The sequence below is a fragment of the Manis pentadactyla genome, chromosome 10, assembly GCF_030020395.1.
Source record: "Manis pentadactyla isolate mManPen7 chromosome 10, mManPen7.hap1, whole genome shotgun sequence".
Classification (NCBI taxonomy): domain Eukaryota; kingdom Metazoa; phylum Chordata; class Mammalia; order Pholidota; family Manidae; genus Manis; species Manis pentadactyla.
Window position 1 is genome coordinate 54,761,808 of NC_080028.1, and position 15,222 is coordinate 54,777,029.

At 45.0% G+C, this 15,222-nt stretch overlaps 1 protein-coding gene across 2 annotated transcripts in view; it reads right to left on the reverse strand.

Moving 5' to 3' along the window:
* Positions 1 to 15,222, reverse strand: part of PPM1H (protein phosphatase, Mg2+/Mn2+ dependent 1H) — a 275,244-nt gene that overhangs the window by 75,034 nt on the left and 184,988 nt on the right. For both annotated transcript variants that reach the window (XR_008992059.1, XM_036894875.2), the window contains exon 5: positions 1,367 to 1,451. Coding sequence is in view for 1 of the 2 variants with exons in the window: in XM_036894875.2 (XP_036750770.2) it covers positions 1,367 to 1,451 (85 nt within the window). In the remaining variant the exon portion in view is untranslated. The remainder of the gene's footprint in view (positions 1 to 1,366; positions 1,452 to 15,222) is intronic.

A 15,222-nucleotide genomic window follows, 5' to 3' on the forward strand; every position in this document is an offset into this window, starting at 1 on the left:
GTTCATTTCAAAACAGACATTACTAGACTCCTGACAGAATAGGAAGTTGGACAACCAGGGTATTTTATGTTCAGATCATTTACATGCCTATTGTCTGGAGAGAAAAGTTCCAGCCATCTATTAGAGAAACCTTTACGACTTAGGAACAAGGGCTGAAAGAGCAGAAGCAGTATGCTCACCTTTTGGAAATTCAGGTATTAGGCTCAATTCTGAGGGCTAATAGTGTCCACACTGTTCAAGAGTGACACTAAGGTATACATTAAACTTAGGGATATTAGGAGTGATTCTTAAATTAAAAACAAGGAAAAAAATATTATTGTGGCCTGCAGGCCAGGAGGATTTGAAGGGGCAAGACTTTGATCCATCATACAATAACCAAACGTGCCACAGAAGAATTCTACATGTATTACTTCATTTAATCCTTATAGCCTGCTGAGCAACACAAGCAAAACACAGAGAAGGGAACTGAAGCAAAGTGCACAGCTACTTTCTAAGTCAACCACAGTGATCAAACTAACCCTGACTGTTCACACAGGCCAAAATTCAGAGACATGAGCAAAGTCCTTTTTGAGGGACCTGGATCAATTCTTTCCTAAGAGTAGAGGGTCACTACTTCAGCTATGTTGTCTACAAAGAAAGCCAGTTGGCAAGAAAATATTTCAGCCACAGAACTGCTATTCACATGGCGAGTCCCCAGCAATGTCTACCCCAGCCTGACCCAGGGTGACAACCACAGTCACTGAAGTGAGACTCTAGGCCTAACACTCCACCCAGAGAGTTCGAGGACAGGGAAGTGAATCTACTCTGTTTTCCAGAAAACTATAATCCTTGGGTGATGCTAAAATTCTCCTTCTGAAAAACCAAACAGCCCTCCTTAGCTCTCTCAAAATTACATGGAAGGGTGATCAACATGGAGAATTTATTTTCAGGGTAGAAGCAGATTTTCTGACACCTGCATCTCTCCCAGGGGGCCCTGGACCATATCTGAGTACGCAGCGGTGCTGGGGCAGCGGCCCTCCCCGTGTGAGTCAGGCTGAGCTCCTCTGCTTGAGTTGAGCAGTGGGCCAAGGAGGATGGTATCTGCGTTCTTCAATGCTGCATTTCATTCTGCACGTACCAACCCATTAAAACAAACAGATACGCCGTGTCTTTGGTCACAGATGGGAGAAAATCAGCCTGGAGGTGGATATATCGTCACACACGGAGCCAGGATGTGTGATCCAGGAGGTGTGTGAGGGGGAGTTAATACCATATGTCGTTTGACTGCTGTGGGCCCGCTCCATGTCAACAGCAACGCACTCTTCCAAAACAGCTCCGACACCCTCCCTGTCGCCGTGGCGCTCCGTCAAATCAACAGGACTCTTACCAGGTACTGAAGTCTTTGGCGCTCAGTCTCGGGGGTGAATTCCGAAGACATGGGGATGATTTCTCCATTTCTGATGATTATGGCCCTGAAATGGTGAAAATGCATTGTTAGCAGCCAATCTCATAAGTACTTCAATGCCCACGGTATACTCTTTCCTCCAACCTGTATGGCAAAGTTTACTGCTACCAAATCTGGATCCCTCACCACATTGTAGGCATCTTACTCTAAGAGCATCCCATTATAGTTAGCTTATGTCTACTTCTTCTGCTAGTTTGGAACTGTGCCTTAATGCCCAGAACCAAGCATACTACTTGGCGCATAATAGATGCTCAGTGAATAAATGGATGAATAATTGAATGACCCCACAGAGGCTCACACTAGACTAGTTCTCTCCAATAGGGCTTGTTGTGATAATGGAAATATTTTAATCTGTGCAGTGCAATATGGCAGCCACTAGCCACATGTGGGTAGTGAGCATTTGAATTATGGTTACTGCAGCCGAGAAGCTGGATTTTTATTTATTTTTAATTAGCTTAGCTTTAAGCTTAAGCAGTCCAAGTGGCTAGTGTATAACGCAGCAGACAGTACAGTACAGCTCCAGGTCTTGTTACTCAAACATCTGCAGGCCTGTAGCATTGGCCTCTTCAGGGAGTTTTTTAGAAATGCAGACTGTTGGGTTTCACCTATGAGAGCATCAGAGCCTGCACTGTAAGAAGATCCCCGGGAGAGTCACAGGTGCATTAAAATCTGAGAATGCCTGCCTAGACTCTTGGTTTCTAGGGTAATATCCTGGGTCCAGAAAAAAACAATTTCATCTCATCTTAAAGGTCAAGAAATTCATATACCCCCAAAAATGTGCCCAAGAGCTACTGCCGACTCAAGGACTTCTCAGAGAACAGTGCTCCCCAGAGCAGATGTCCAAAGGACGGGCTGCAGGATCAGTGACCATGGAGCCACCTTTCCCAGGCCTGTTCTGGGCAGAACTGCCTATTCTGAGAGCTTCTTGCTCCAAAGGGGTTGCTGACAGTCACTTTCCAGCCATCGAATGGTTATGGTGGAAGCTGCCATTTCTACAGCAAAGTGAAGTGGACCCGGCACTGTGTTCTGTGTGAACCCCACAGCTCCCTACTGCCAGGGGGCCAGAGACCTGAAGGCCCAACACACTCCGCTGTGAAGACCCACAAACCCGGGAAATGCCTGCAGTGAGCTCAGCTCTGGGTGATGCCTCGCTGACTCTAGGGAAGGCTTTGTGCTTTGCATCCAGAAGCTGTGGGCGCCTCTCCTGCCCCTGTAGAGGCAGTCCCTGTCTTAGATAAAAGCTTTGTACATGGCTGCAGCTGTTGCAACCCCACCCCCTTGCCACCTGAGCCCAGTTGCTGCTGTCATAGAAACTGGTGGAGGGGGCGGGCAAGGGACGAGACAACAACAAAAATCTTGGGCGCTTCAGAGAATTTATGAGTCTAGGAGAAAAACAATGGAAGCTGTGAAAAATGGAAAATTTCTGGGGAGCTGACTCTGCAAAGAAGATGCTTTCTGCTGTAACAGTCATACTCTTCCTTTTACTATGCTGCCCAAAACAGGACAGATTAAAAATTCCTTCCTATAAACCCAGAGCCACTTGTAAAATGCAATTACCTCCCTCCCATCAGGAAAGGCGATACCCACCATTCATAAAGCAGTGTGTTAATCTGAATTGCCTGTGTCCTAATTATGGGCTGAGAATGACAATAGGAAGTATGGGTTTTGATAGAGGATGGAGAACCTGAAAGGAAGGTCTAGGTTAGGGCCTAATCTTAAAGTAGCAAAAGGGCCCCGAGAACATGGGGAACTAGAGCCAAACCCGCGATGTACTGAATTCTAAGGCAACCTTGCATTTCCAAATTCTGCTTAAAACTAATCTTAGCCCTTTGTCTTCCCTTTTTCTACATGCAGGGGGACCCTGCATTCCAGTTTCCAGGTTTGAACTAGGAAGTTGCATATCTGGGAGGAAAGTAGAAGAAAATGAGTAAAAGGAGGCAGGTAGGAAAGAGAGAGGATGGGGTCAGAGGTCAGGAGGGTGGCGGCTGGGAGTCTCAGCGTGGGCCTGTGGGGCGGTGCCAGCAATGCCCATCAGGCTGTGGAAGGGGCTCCTGCAGGACCCATAGGGCAGGAGGTCGGAGGCCTCATCTGGCTGGTCCACTCCTGAATTCCAAATGCTGAGCATGGTGCCCATCACATAGCAGGAGCCCAGTGAATACTGGCCAAACAACAGAACATAGGAGAGCATTTAGGAGAAGCTTTTCCTTGAATCTGAGGCAGGAAAAGATTAGAACCAAGAGGCAGCAGACGCTCACTTACTCAAGTAAAGTGGGTCGACTTCACAGGGCCACAAGGGGCCCCCACCTGGAAACGCGTCTGCTCCCACAGCTCTCCCCCTCTTCTCTTCCTGTCCGGGGTGAGTGCACCCATCACTCCCACCCGGGGTCTTCCCTACGTTCCTATTCCCTCTCTGTACCCCCAGGCCTCTCCCCGCACTGCCTCTCTCTGGCCGTGGTCCAAAACCACGCTCGGACACTGTCTGTTTAAAATCAAACAAAATGAAGCCCAAACCAAACAGATGACACTCTCCTAACACAAAACCTACCCTCCAGCTTTGTTCTCTTTTCTCTCCTGCTGAGACAAGGTTCGCACGATAACCTGCACTCAGGGCCTCCGTCTCCTCTCCTCTCATGGGCCCCTCACAGAGGTAAACCCATCCTTGCCCTTCTGTCTTCCCAGCTGCTCTCCTGAGTCGCTGACGGCCTCTCCGCTACTCTGACCCCTGGCCCCGACCTCACTCCCATCTCTGTGGCAGCAATGGACAGTTCTCTCCCCATCCTGGCCTCTGGAATGTTCCTTCTCCTGGTTTCCTTCCTGCGTCCCAGAACACTCCCTCTCAGACCTCTGTAGGCCTCTTGAGGTATTGTGGGTGGCCATTTTTCCTCCCCACCCCTCTCCCTGGGCAATCTCACTCCCCAACTCTATAATGCCCAAGATCAGGTAGAGAGGCCTTTCCTACATGCTCCCTTAGCCTGACATGTCTTCCAATAAAGGAGCTCCATATTCACAGAGGACTTAATTGTCTGCCTTCCATGCTAACCTGTAAGCTCCTAAGGCAAGAACCATGTCTGTCTTACTCAGCGCCACAGCCACTAATGTACACGGGGCCGGGCTCCTACAAATAGGACTGGCTATGTGATTTCCAGGGCCCAGGGATAAATACAAATGCAGGGCCTCTTTTTTAAAACTTAATGAGAGCTTTAAAATGGTGTTAGCAGAGCATTAAACCAACCGTGGGGCCCTTCTGAGAGTGTGGCTCTGTGACTGCACAGATCACACACCCAGGAAGCTGGCCCTGACCGTATGACCTTAATGGTTACTGAGCAAATATATGGCTTCAGCAACTATATACACTGATGATTCAAATATCCTTCCAGCCCACAGATCTCTGCTATACTCCAGCCAGTAACAGGCAACTGCCAACAGCTATCTCCGCTTGGTTATTCATCAGCATCTCAGATTTAGTATGCTTCAAATTTAATTACAGATTCTACCTCCAAGTCTGTCCTCCCAGCTTTCCCGATCTCAGAGAACAGCCTTACTTTCAGCCTCTTGACCCATCCCAGACCTAGGAGTCATTTCAGACTTCCTTCTTTTCTCTTCCTGCATGTTCAGACAGGAACCATGCCTTGCAGACCTTACCTCAGTGGTGTGGGAATCTGTCCCTCCCCTGGACTCCCCTCAGCACCTAGGCTCGGGTGCCCAGCAGAGCCTGTCTGCTGTGTGACCCAGGAGCTCTGCTCTCCTCTGACCCATGTGGTCTAAGGTGATTTGAAGCATTACTCTCACTGTGGCATATCCCTTCCTTAAAGCCCCTTGATGGCTTCCTAGCATTCCCAATCTCCCTCATTATCTGGTTCTTGCCAATACTTCTGGATTTAGCCTCACTCTTGCTACTCCTTAACCATTTAGCTCTCCTTTCTTCCAGCCAACCTACTCCTTGCTGAGAGTCAGCCCAGAATGCCTTCCTTTGCCTTCCTGATTCCCCTTCAAGGCCCCTTTTCTGTGACCCCACGGCATCGTATGCATAGCTAGACCGGCCCTTACCAGTCCTGCGGTGGCTGGTTTTTATGTCCTCTCTACCCGAGGGTGTTTTTCTGTGCAGAGCCTAAGCCAATGCCTCTCAGTCTCCGGTGCTCTGTGCCTGGCCTATGCAAGACACGGAGAACTGCCTGCTGCTGAGTGAGTGACTAAATGGATGAAGACGGAGCTAGACTTGGGCAGGTGAACGAATGTATCCAGAGCAAGGGCTCCATATAAAACTTTTCTTAGTAACAACATTATCAGTCACTGTCATTCTGCCTGAGTCACCACTGAAAAAGTGACTCAAAGCTTCAGGTAACCTGGGCAGGGCCCCTGCCCTTAGTGGGCGGGGGGGTGGGGTGGGCCCGGCGGTGGGGTACGCACAGCAGAGGCAGCAGCTACCTTGGCTGCTATGTTTATTATGCTTTTCAGTTTCAAATTCACACACGATAAGGAATCAGAATTCAATTCCAAATTCACTGTTGGGGTAACCCTAGCTAAATCACCTTCTTAAATAGATCTTTATATCCAAATCCACCTCTGAATAGAACATTTTTCCCTTCTGTTAGAGCTACACAGTTCTTCCCCTAGTAGACATCCATGGATTAAAGATGACAGCACGTATGGCAGTCAAGCTTTGCAGTCCCTAAATCAGGACGCCTCTTCCTATGTGATTCCTGGCTTCCTTTTGATCTTTTTCTCTTTCATCCCTCTGATCTTGGGATCAATCTGTCAGAGAGCTGGTCTCTGGTCTGGATCGAGGAGTGGGAGGCGAGGGGTTCAAAGGGAACGGAGTGCGTGTGAGGGCTGACCGATCTTCTCACTAAACGACCAATATTGTAGAAATGCCTTTAGAGCTGTGTTCTGTCATCACAGAATCCTTGGATATTTCACATCCTCTACTTCATTATTTTATGAAAAATGTTTCCGAAAGATAAAAAAAGAAGCTGCAGCAGCAGTGAGGACTGAGGAGTGAGGCACATACCCCCGACCTTTCCTTCCAGGGTCTATGCATAGGACTATGGTCAGAATTTGGATGACATTCTGCTTATCTACTCAGAATTTGGCCAGAGATTAAGTGAGGAAGTTCATGGGGCTGGTGTGACCTAATGAATCGGCAGCCACCTTCCACCTAGTATCCCTTCCCACACAAAAGGTGTAGTTCTCACACATCTTCCCCAAGTTAAGGCAAGCCTTTCATTCAGAGACTGTAACGGAAACTTACATGTTTTGAGTCCTTGTCCAGCATAACAGACAGGGCATTGTTTGTAAAATGGTGAATGTAAGGTCTACTATGCTCTTGTATGAGACAACTGGGCGGACGGGAGAAGAGGAGGGAAAGCGAAGGCATGATAGTTTTTAAATGCTCTCCACACCCTCCCACATATTAGCCACTTGAGAGGGAACGGCAATTTACTCCTAACTGGTGAGAATGTTGGGTTCAGAGGAGTTTCTAGAACACCTGCTACTTCCATCCTCCAATGTCACTATTTGGAAAAGAAAAGACCTATTTTTGTTCTATAAGTTAGTCAAAACATTAACTGGTCAGGAGAAAAGTAAAGGGCCAAATGGTATGCTTCCTTTCAAATATTTGCTCAATTTTACAATTTCTCTGAAGGAGATCACACTAGCTCCTGTTAAATCCCATCTCAGAGTGGGCCTGGCCTCTCCAAAAGGCACCCGACAAACAAGCAAAGGGAAAACAGCAAAGGGAAAACAATGGGTAAGACATGTGAATAGGCAACTGTCAGAAGGGAAATGCAAATGTTCAATGCACACATGAAAAGATGGTCAATCTCACTAAGTCCAAGAAAATGCAAATCACAGTAAAAAATAACATCACTCTTGCTCTGCAGATGGGAAAACATTTCCTGAAAAAATTAACAATGTGCAGTATTTCTTGTAGGGCAAGAGGAAAAATCTATTCTCATTAATTAATGAGAATATGAATTGTTATATCTTTTAACTTTATTAAAATTATAATGACATAGTCAATGGATCAGCCATCCTACTTTTGGGAATATAACCTAAAGAAGAAAAAGACGCCATACATAGGATATATAGACGAGAATTCATGCTTGATATTAACTGCTATGGCAAAGTCTGGAAATAGTCTGAACATCTATCAAAAGGGGGCATACTGAATGAATTGATTTGTAATCTGTAAGATATTATAAAATCATTAGAAAATAGGTAAGTATGTTTTGTGATCATGATGTATGTTAAGTGAGAAAAGCAAGTGGCAGAGTCATCTGTGGTATAATCTCATTTCTCTAAAAACAAAAACTATATCCAGATACCCCATATACAAAATAAGGAGACTCACTGCAGGCCAAAATCCTGTGCTTGCTCAGGCTTGACCACAGGCAATTACAAAGGCATTACCTGCAGGTCTCATGGGAAAAATGCCCTCCTCACAACAGGTTTGGTGCAGAGCCAGAGAGTTGAAATCTCTACAGAAAGTTCCAGGTAAGAACTCACTCTCCACCCAGTCACATTTATATAACTATCTGCACTCCTAGCCTGGGCAGCTCCTCTGGGAGTTTTGGTTGAGATGCTTGTCTCCACTCTGACTCAGTACTTTTCCACTCGTAGTCCATTGATTCCCCACCCATGCCCCATGCTGCCAATCCTCTGGTGGAAAAGGAAGGGAGGAGCCTTTATTCCGAGCTCCTCTGCACAGAGACTATGCCCTTGTGTGCGTGCTGCTCGTCGCCTGACCATGGCCCCACACCCTGCTGCAGGGAAAGGAGCACTGGGGAGCTGGCACTGTTTCTGCTCAGCCTTTTGCGTGCACTATCCCAGTAAGTGAATAAAGCCTTGGCTGCCATTTTGAGCTCAGTACATGGTCCTCACTGTCCACTTTGACATCTGGCTGCTGGACAATATAATATTACGTTTGAATGAGTAGAGAAAAAGTATGAAAATGGGAGAGAGAATTAATTTTTCATTATGTACATCTTTTATGGTATTTGGTTGCTATAGGGATTCATAAAGTTTGAAGAGGAAATGTATTTGCCCAGGTTTGGCCACATGTCCACAGAAGACCTGGGGTCCTATTAAATGCTGAGTCATCTCTGTATCACTAACAATCTTCATGAGCCCTGTGTGTCCTAAGTACTGGTCCACAAAATTCTACCCAGTGGCCCAATCACATCTCAGAGGTCATTAGAGCTCAGGCAGGCTTCAGAAGTTATCTTGCAGCTGGGTCAGGAGCCACTAGCTGAGAAGCCAGCGGCTGAATTTTGTTATAAAAATAAGAACTAGCACAAGCCCAAAAATGTCTATGTCTTTCTCCCTCATTTGTTTTATAGGAGGAGACCCACACAGGGAGGTTCAGAACTGCCAATCATCTTTGGTAACTCAATTCACCAGCCCCTTCTCTTGATGGTTAGACATCATTAATTTTAGCCACCTAGAAGAATCTGCACAGCTTATAGAATTTGTATTCCTTGCCCCTCCCTCCAACAGCCTGGGCATTCTGTACTGGTCTGACACACACGTTTCTCTGGGGACCTAAGAACTTGAAACTATGTCCCTCAGGCACTGACAGTATATGTCCACGGATGATTTATCCAGTGGCCACAGGGAAATTTTTAGCGTTATTAAATCAGTGACACTTTGATAAAGCAAAACTGACACACCATGTGCCCCAACTCAATTACAGAGTCCACTGCCTGTGGGCAACCTACCACACACAACTTGCAGAGTTCAAGGCCCAGCCAGCCGCCCAGGGCTCTGGATGTGACCACAGGACCGGAGAGGTGCCTGCCTCACAGACCACTACCGGGAGCCAGTGGGGCAGGGGTATCCTCGCTGCAACGTAGCAACAGCCAGTTACACCTCCTATTGCTGAGAAGGTATCTCCCTCTTTCCAGGGCATGGAAAACTCAACATATCCTGGGATGTGTATCTATGTGTGGTGGCCAACCAGCCATAGCTATGCCCACAGCTGCACACTCGAGTGGTCTCCCTCTCTGGAACAAGGACCTCTCCTCCTGCAGTGTTTTACCAGAGTTCCCTGGGGCCCCAGGATGCTACTAGGTTTGAAGAGTAAAGGCTCATTCTCACCCCTCATTTCTACCTTTTCCTGAAATGAGATGTTGCCTCATGACACCACAGAGTTCTTTTGTCATCAGCTATGGCTATAAAGAAAGCTTAGATTCAAGCAAAGGAGTAACACATTAAGTTTTAAGAAGATGAAATTTGTAGAATCACGTAGGGCAAATGCAGGAAAACTTGTCAGCAGCCCCTACTGTAACTCTCAGAAGCCAAGACGCCTGTGTTCTCTGGGGGGTGCTCCAGAGCCAATCACCTTTCACCCTACTGCTTGCTCAAGGTAAAAACCTTTGGCTTTAAAACCAAACAAAATCCCCAAATCCACAGTTAAATGATTTTGCAAATAGGTGCAACATAAACATGGCATGAGGACAGTTAATAAGCATAAAGCTTTTCAGCATCAATGAAAGGTGTGGCCAAATGGCCCAAAGAGGAAAAAATGGAGATATATGTATACTTACATAATCATATATATAGATCTATATTTATATAGATTCTGTATATTTATAACATACAGATTTATATATATATACATAAATCTCCACATCTATCTCCATATATAAATATATATACACACACATACGCTTCTCCAAGCTTAATGATAAAGGTAGATTCTCCTTACAGAGCATAAATGGAAAGGAAATCCAAAATCACCAGGCTGCTGGACTTGAAAAGCACGTAACAGTATCCAGTAGTCCAGCTTCCCTGGAGGAAAAGGTGTGAAAAGCCCTCCAAGCAACACAAAGGTCAGGAATCAAGCTCAGCACTGACACGTTGGCCTCCAGGCTAAGCCGTGGCCCTTTGCTATCCCGATTTCTTCACTCTGCAGCGTGGGGAGAGCCAACCAGCAAAGGGCTTTGAGGCTTGTGTTTGCAAGAGTCCTGGCAGCACAGAGCTGCCTTCCAGGCTCTAACTGCTGGGAGATCAGCCAGCGCTGCAGTATGGACACCACTGCTTGTGTAGTTAAATACATATTAAGGTATAGCACACGATGCAGGGTTTCATTGTGATTCGCTTTATTGTGCTTCACAGATACTGCGATTTTGGTTTTTGTTTTGTTTTGTTTTTTTAACTTAAGGTTTGTGGCAACCCTGCACTGAGCAAGTCTATTGTCACCATTTTCCAACAGCATTTGTTCACTTTGTCTGTGTCACATTTAGGTGATTCTCACAACATTTCAAACTTTTTCACGATTTTATTTGTTATGGTGATCTGTGCACAGTGACTAGACTCACTAAAAGCTCAGATGTGGTTAGCATTTTTAGCAAGAAGGTATTTTTAAACTGAAATTTTGTTTTTAGACAAAATACTATTGCTACTTAATAGACTACAGTATAGTGTATACAAAACTCTGTGTGTACACTGGAAAACAAAAAAATTCCTTTTGACTTGCTTTATTGTGACGTTCGCTTTACTGCAATGTTCTGGAGCTGAACCCACAACATCTCTGAGCAATGTCATACACACACCCCTGTGTGCACGTCCTTACCCTTTTAGGGTCATTGTAAGCTCTGACACTTTACCTGGGGGGTCACGATGTGAGAGCCAAAACACTGAATGACCAAGGCCATGGGGCAAGGCTAACTGGCAAGCCCCCCACCCAGCTCAGAAGCCCTCGGCGCTGGGGGAGTGGGGGGGTATATGCATGTTTGTACACTGTCAGTGTCAGTGATGCTGAGTGTCAGTACCGCAAACCAGGATTTGGAGGTGCCACCCCCTACCTTACACCAGTGTTTTATCTCTGCCTGCCTGTACAAAGAAAGGTAGGACCAGGTCATTTCTCAGGCACCTTTCAAGTCTAAATTTAAATGACTCTGAAACTAAGCCTGATATAAGTGAGGTGGAGAAATGTGGACACATACCACACCTACTACTTTTCTCCTTGGGAGGTGGCAATTCCCGTGATTTAGGCTCTCATAAATATAAACCAATACAGAAGTGCCAGGATGGGAGAAGTCACCCTTAGTGCATCTCTTAAATCATACAGGACAGGGAGTCCATTATTGAGCAAGCCCCCAGTGTAATTCGACTGTTGTCACCAGTCCCCTTGGAAGGCAGAGCTGCAAACAAAAGGCATCTCTGACACCCGTAAGAGTATTCATGGGCTGCCCTGATTCCATTACACACGTTTTCAGAGGAAAGCGATTTGAAACGCAACATTAAACTGCCCATTTCCAGAATGGAGGAGAAAATCTGATACAAGGTGACAAAGAGAAACCATTCGGAAAACTCTTTTTGACAGTGTGTATCAATTCCAAAGTACAGGGAAGCGGCATCCATTTTGTCAGAAAGCACCAGACCTTGCAAAGTCTTTTCAGCCGCAGCAGAAGCATCTGTCTCCTTCAAAAGCATTAGGTATTTGTTGATGGAACAGAAAGTGGGCGCCTGATGGCACAAGCCAGGGTCACCACTGTCAGAGGACAGCCAGGCTGTCGATGCTAATTAGAGGTGTCAAAAAATAGCTGATGGGAGAAAAATCACCTTATGAGACTGGAATTAGTTTGGGTGTGTTTCTAGTCAGTCCACTTCCAGACTGGATACTAAAGAAGAAAAAATTTGCAAATACAAATGATTCATTTATAGGACCTCAAATATGCAGTTAAGTTTCCCAGCAAATATATTCACCAAAAAATGGTCAGGAAAAAAAAAAATTCAGACTTCCACGTAGCAGCAAAAATAAGTGGCCACTCATAGAGCAGGAACACAGTCAGGTGTTCCCTGTTTAACTCATGACTGTTTTCATACCACCCAGAATAATTTCTCAGTGTCATAATTCAGCCACTTTCTACAAATAACTCGCAACACCAGCAACATTCAGGAAACCCACTGCACCAACACATCGTTTTCCAGACCAGGTGAAAGGCTCAGAGTCATTAAAGAAAATATTTTGAGGTGCTTACTATTTCTGAAAAAATGACCAGGGGCCCATCTATAAATTAACACTGCGGTTGTTGTTTTCTTTTTTTAATATGATCCACATCCCATGAAATTCGTCCTTTAAAACTGTACAGTTCAATGGTTTTTAGTATATTCACAAGGTTGTTCAGCCATCACCACTATCTAATTCCAGAATATTTTCATCACCTTAAGAAGAAATCCCCCACACCCATTAGCAATCACTCTGTTTCCCCCTTCCCTCGAGTCCCTGGCAACCACACTGATCTACTTTCTGTCTCTATAGATTTGCCTACTCTGGATGTATCACATAAATCAGACCATATAATATATGGCTCTTTGTGCCTGGTTTCTTTCATTTAACATCTCTGCAAAGCTCACCCTTGTTGAAACGCATTACTACTGCCTTCCCTTTATGGCTGAATGAATAGTCCACTGTAGAGACACGCCACTTTCTGTTTATCCGTTCATCAGTTGGAGGACATATGGATTGTTTCCACTCAGGCTATTGTGAATAATGCTGCTCTGAACGTTCACATACAAGTTTTTGTTTGAATATACGTTTTTCATTCCCTTGGCTATATGCCTAGGGAGTAGAACTGCTGCATCACATGGGAACTCTACGTTTAACTTTTAGAGGAACTGCCAATCCTTTGCCAAACAGGCTGCACCATTTTACATTCCAACTGGTGGGTTTTAAAACTTTCTCTTAAAGGACCACAGGGTTCAAATTAAATTTATTTTTGAAAATCCTACAGTGGTTTCGTATTTTGCAGTTTTAAAAGCACTCGCTGGAAAGGTTTTGCCTGGATGCTTCAGTTTCAATGCATGCACTGAACACTTGGTGGTTCATTTTTCATTTGCATCAGAGGGTATATATTCTTTTCTTCTCAAGTGCACAGTCAACACCTATATCCACAGCAATGCACGGTCCCCTGGCACACATATATACAAACTCTTCTCAAGTTCCAAAGGAAACCCATTTTTCTTCCCATAGCAAGCAGCCAGTCTGAGTGAGGCCACCTAAGACTTTTTTTTTTCCTCTACTGTAGTCATTTTTTGCAGTAGGATGTTCCCGTGCCTTTTTAAAATAACTGATGGCTACAATAACAATAGCTTGCTGTTTTTGTGCCAAGGCAGGTAGGACATGCAGTCTGGGAAGCAATCTCTTCCCTAATGCTCTGCATTAGTCACACCCAGGTGAGGGTTGTGTCCAATTCCAACCTCTTTACTTTCAAAAGGCAACACACAAGAAGAGAAATAAAAACAATTCCAGGGGTAGAAAGTAGATGCTCTGAAGGAAGTTAAAGCAACCGAGGCACTTTAGCCTGAAGGCAAGGGCGAGGAGTGGTTCACTCAAACTCTCCTTCGCACCACTTGAAATGGTTTTACTCAAGAATGGTGGGTGATCAGTTCTTCATGCTAGTAATAAAACAAACAAGAGGAAATTCTATTTAAATCAAGTCAGTAAGATTCTACAGTTGGAAACAGGAAAAGAATTTCCTGATCTTCACGTCAAACACTGACCAAAGCCCATGCATGGATCTCCATCCCTGGAATTCTTCAAAAGGACATGAGGGGACTTCGGCTCTATTTGCCTGCCAAGAATTGGAGGCACTCTTCACTGTTGTTTCTTCATGATGCTATAAATCAGGAACTACATCTGCTGTGTGAGGGCAAAGGCAGATCCATGAACGATTTGTCCTCATATAATGTCATGAGGTCTTGCCACCTATATGGTGTAAGCAGACATAGCATCCTCGCTGCCACAGCCCCTGTTCAAAATAAACTGCACAACTTCACCTGGCAGGGCAGGTGGGCTACGTGCAGCCCAGTTAGGTTACCAGCTGGATGACTTGCCTGTAAGGCCTCTCTGGCTCTACCTGCTGATGGCTACCTGACGTCAGTTTCTTACACAACAATAGCCTGAGAAGCCCATCTCTCAGTGGATGAGTATAACCATCAGGTGGGTTCCAGGGGCTGGTTTGGGGTGTCATGGTAAGTGATAACAGCTTGGGGTCTAAAGTCTAGTTCCAACTATGAACCAGCAAACCTGGGGAAAATCAGCCACTCTGAGACTCAATGTTCCCCATCTGAAAAATGCGATGGTACCACTCGCTTCAGATGAGTTTATGTGCAAAAGGACTTTAAGCACAGCTTTCTGCTGACACTGACTGAATCATTAATCACATAGCCAAAAGTCAAACCAGAACAATTACTTGCAATTTTGTTCTTTTGTACAACACCTGTTCACAATTGTGATACTAAGGAACTATAGGAATGAAAAAATAAATTGTATTTACTGACCTTACTTAGGCTTTCGTAAGATGCTATGCTGATCCCCAACTTCCATTTCCAGGTATGTGTTCAGGTACCCCCACAACATCACAGAAAGAAGGGAAACTTACAGGGAAGAGTTAGAGCATTCTCTAAGCTAAGTTTCTCTTGATCACTAGTTTTTAAACCACACTGTGTTCATTAAAATCAAGGTGATAATCTTAACATTTTCCCAAGAATATCTGTAATTTAGGATTTTATTTTGGTGAACATATAAAAAAGGTTCCCACGTCAAATCCCCTTTCCCTACAAAAATTTTACTTAACTCATAATTTACCTAGGCTATTCAATTGTGCAAAATGAAATATGAGAGTCTGGACTATGTGTATGGGAACAGATAGAAAAGTCTTGGAGACAAAATACAGTAAGTTTTTAAGAAATTCTCTGTTTAATTATTATAGGTATATAATTTTAAAATAGATTTCCCTAAGTAAAGGAGACAAAAAGGCCTGGGACTCTCCTGA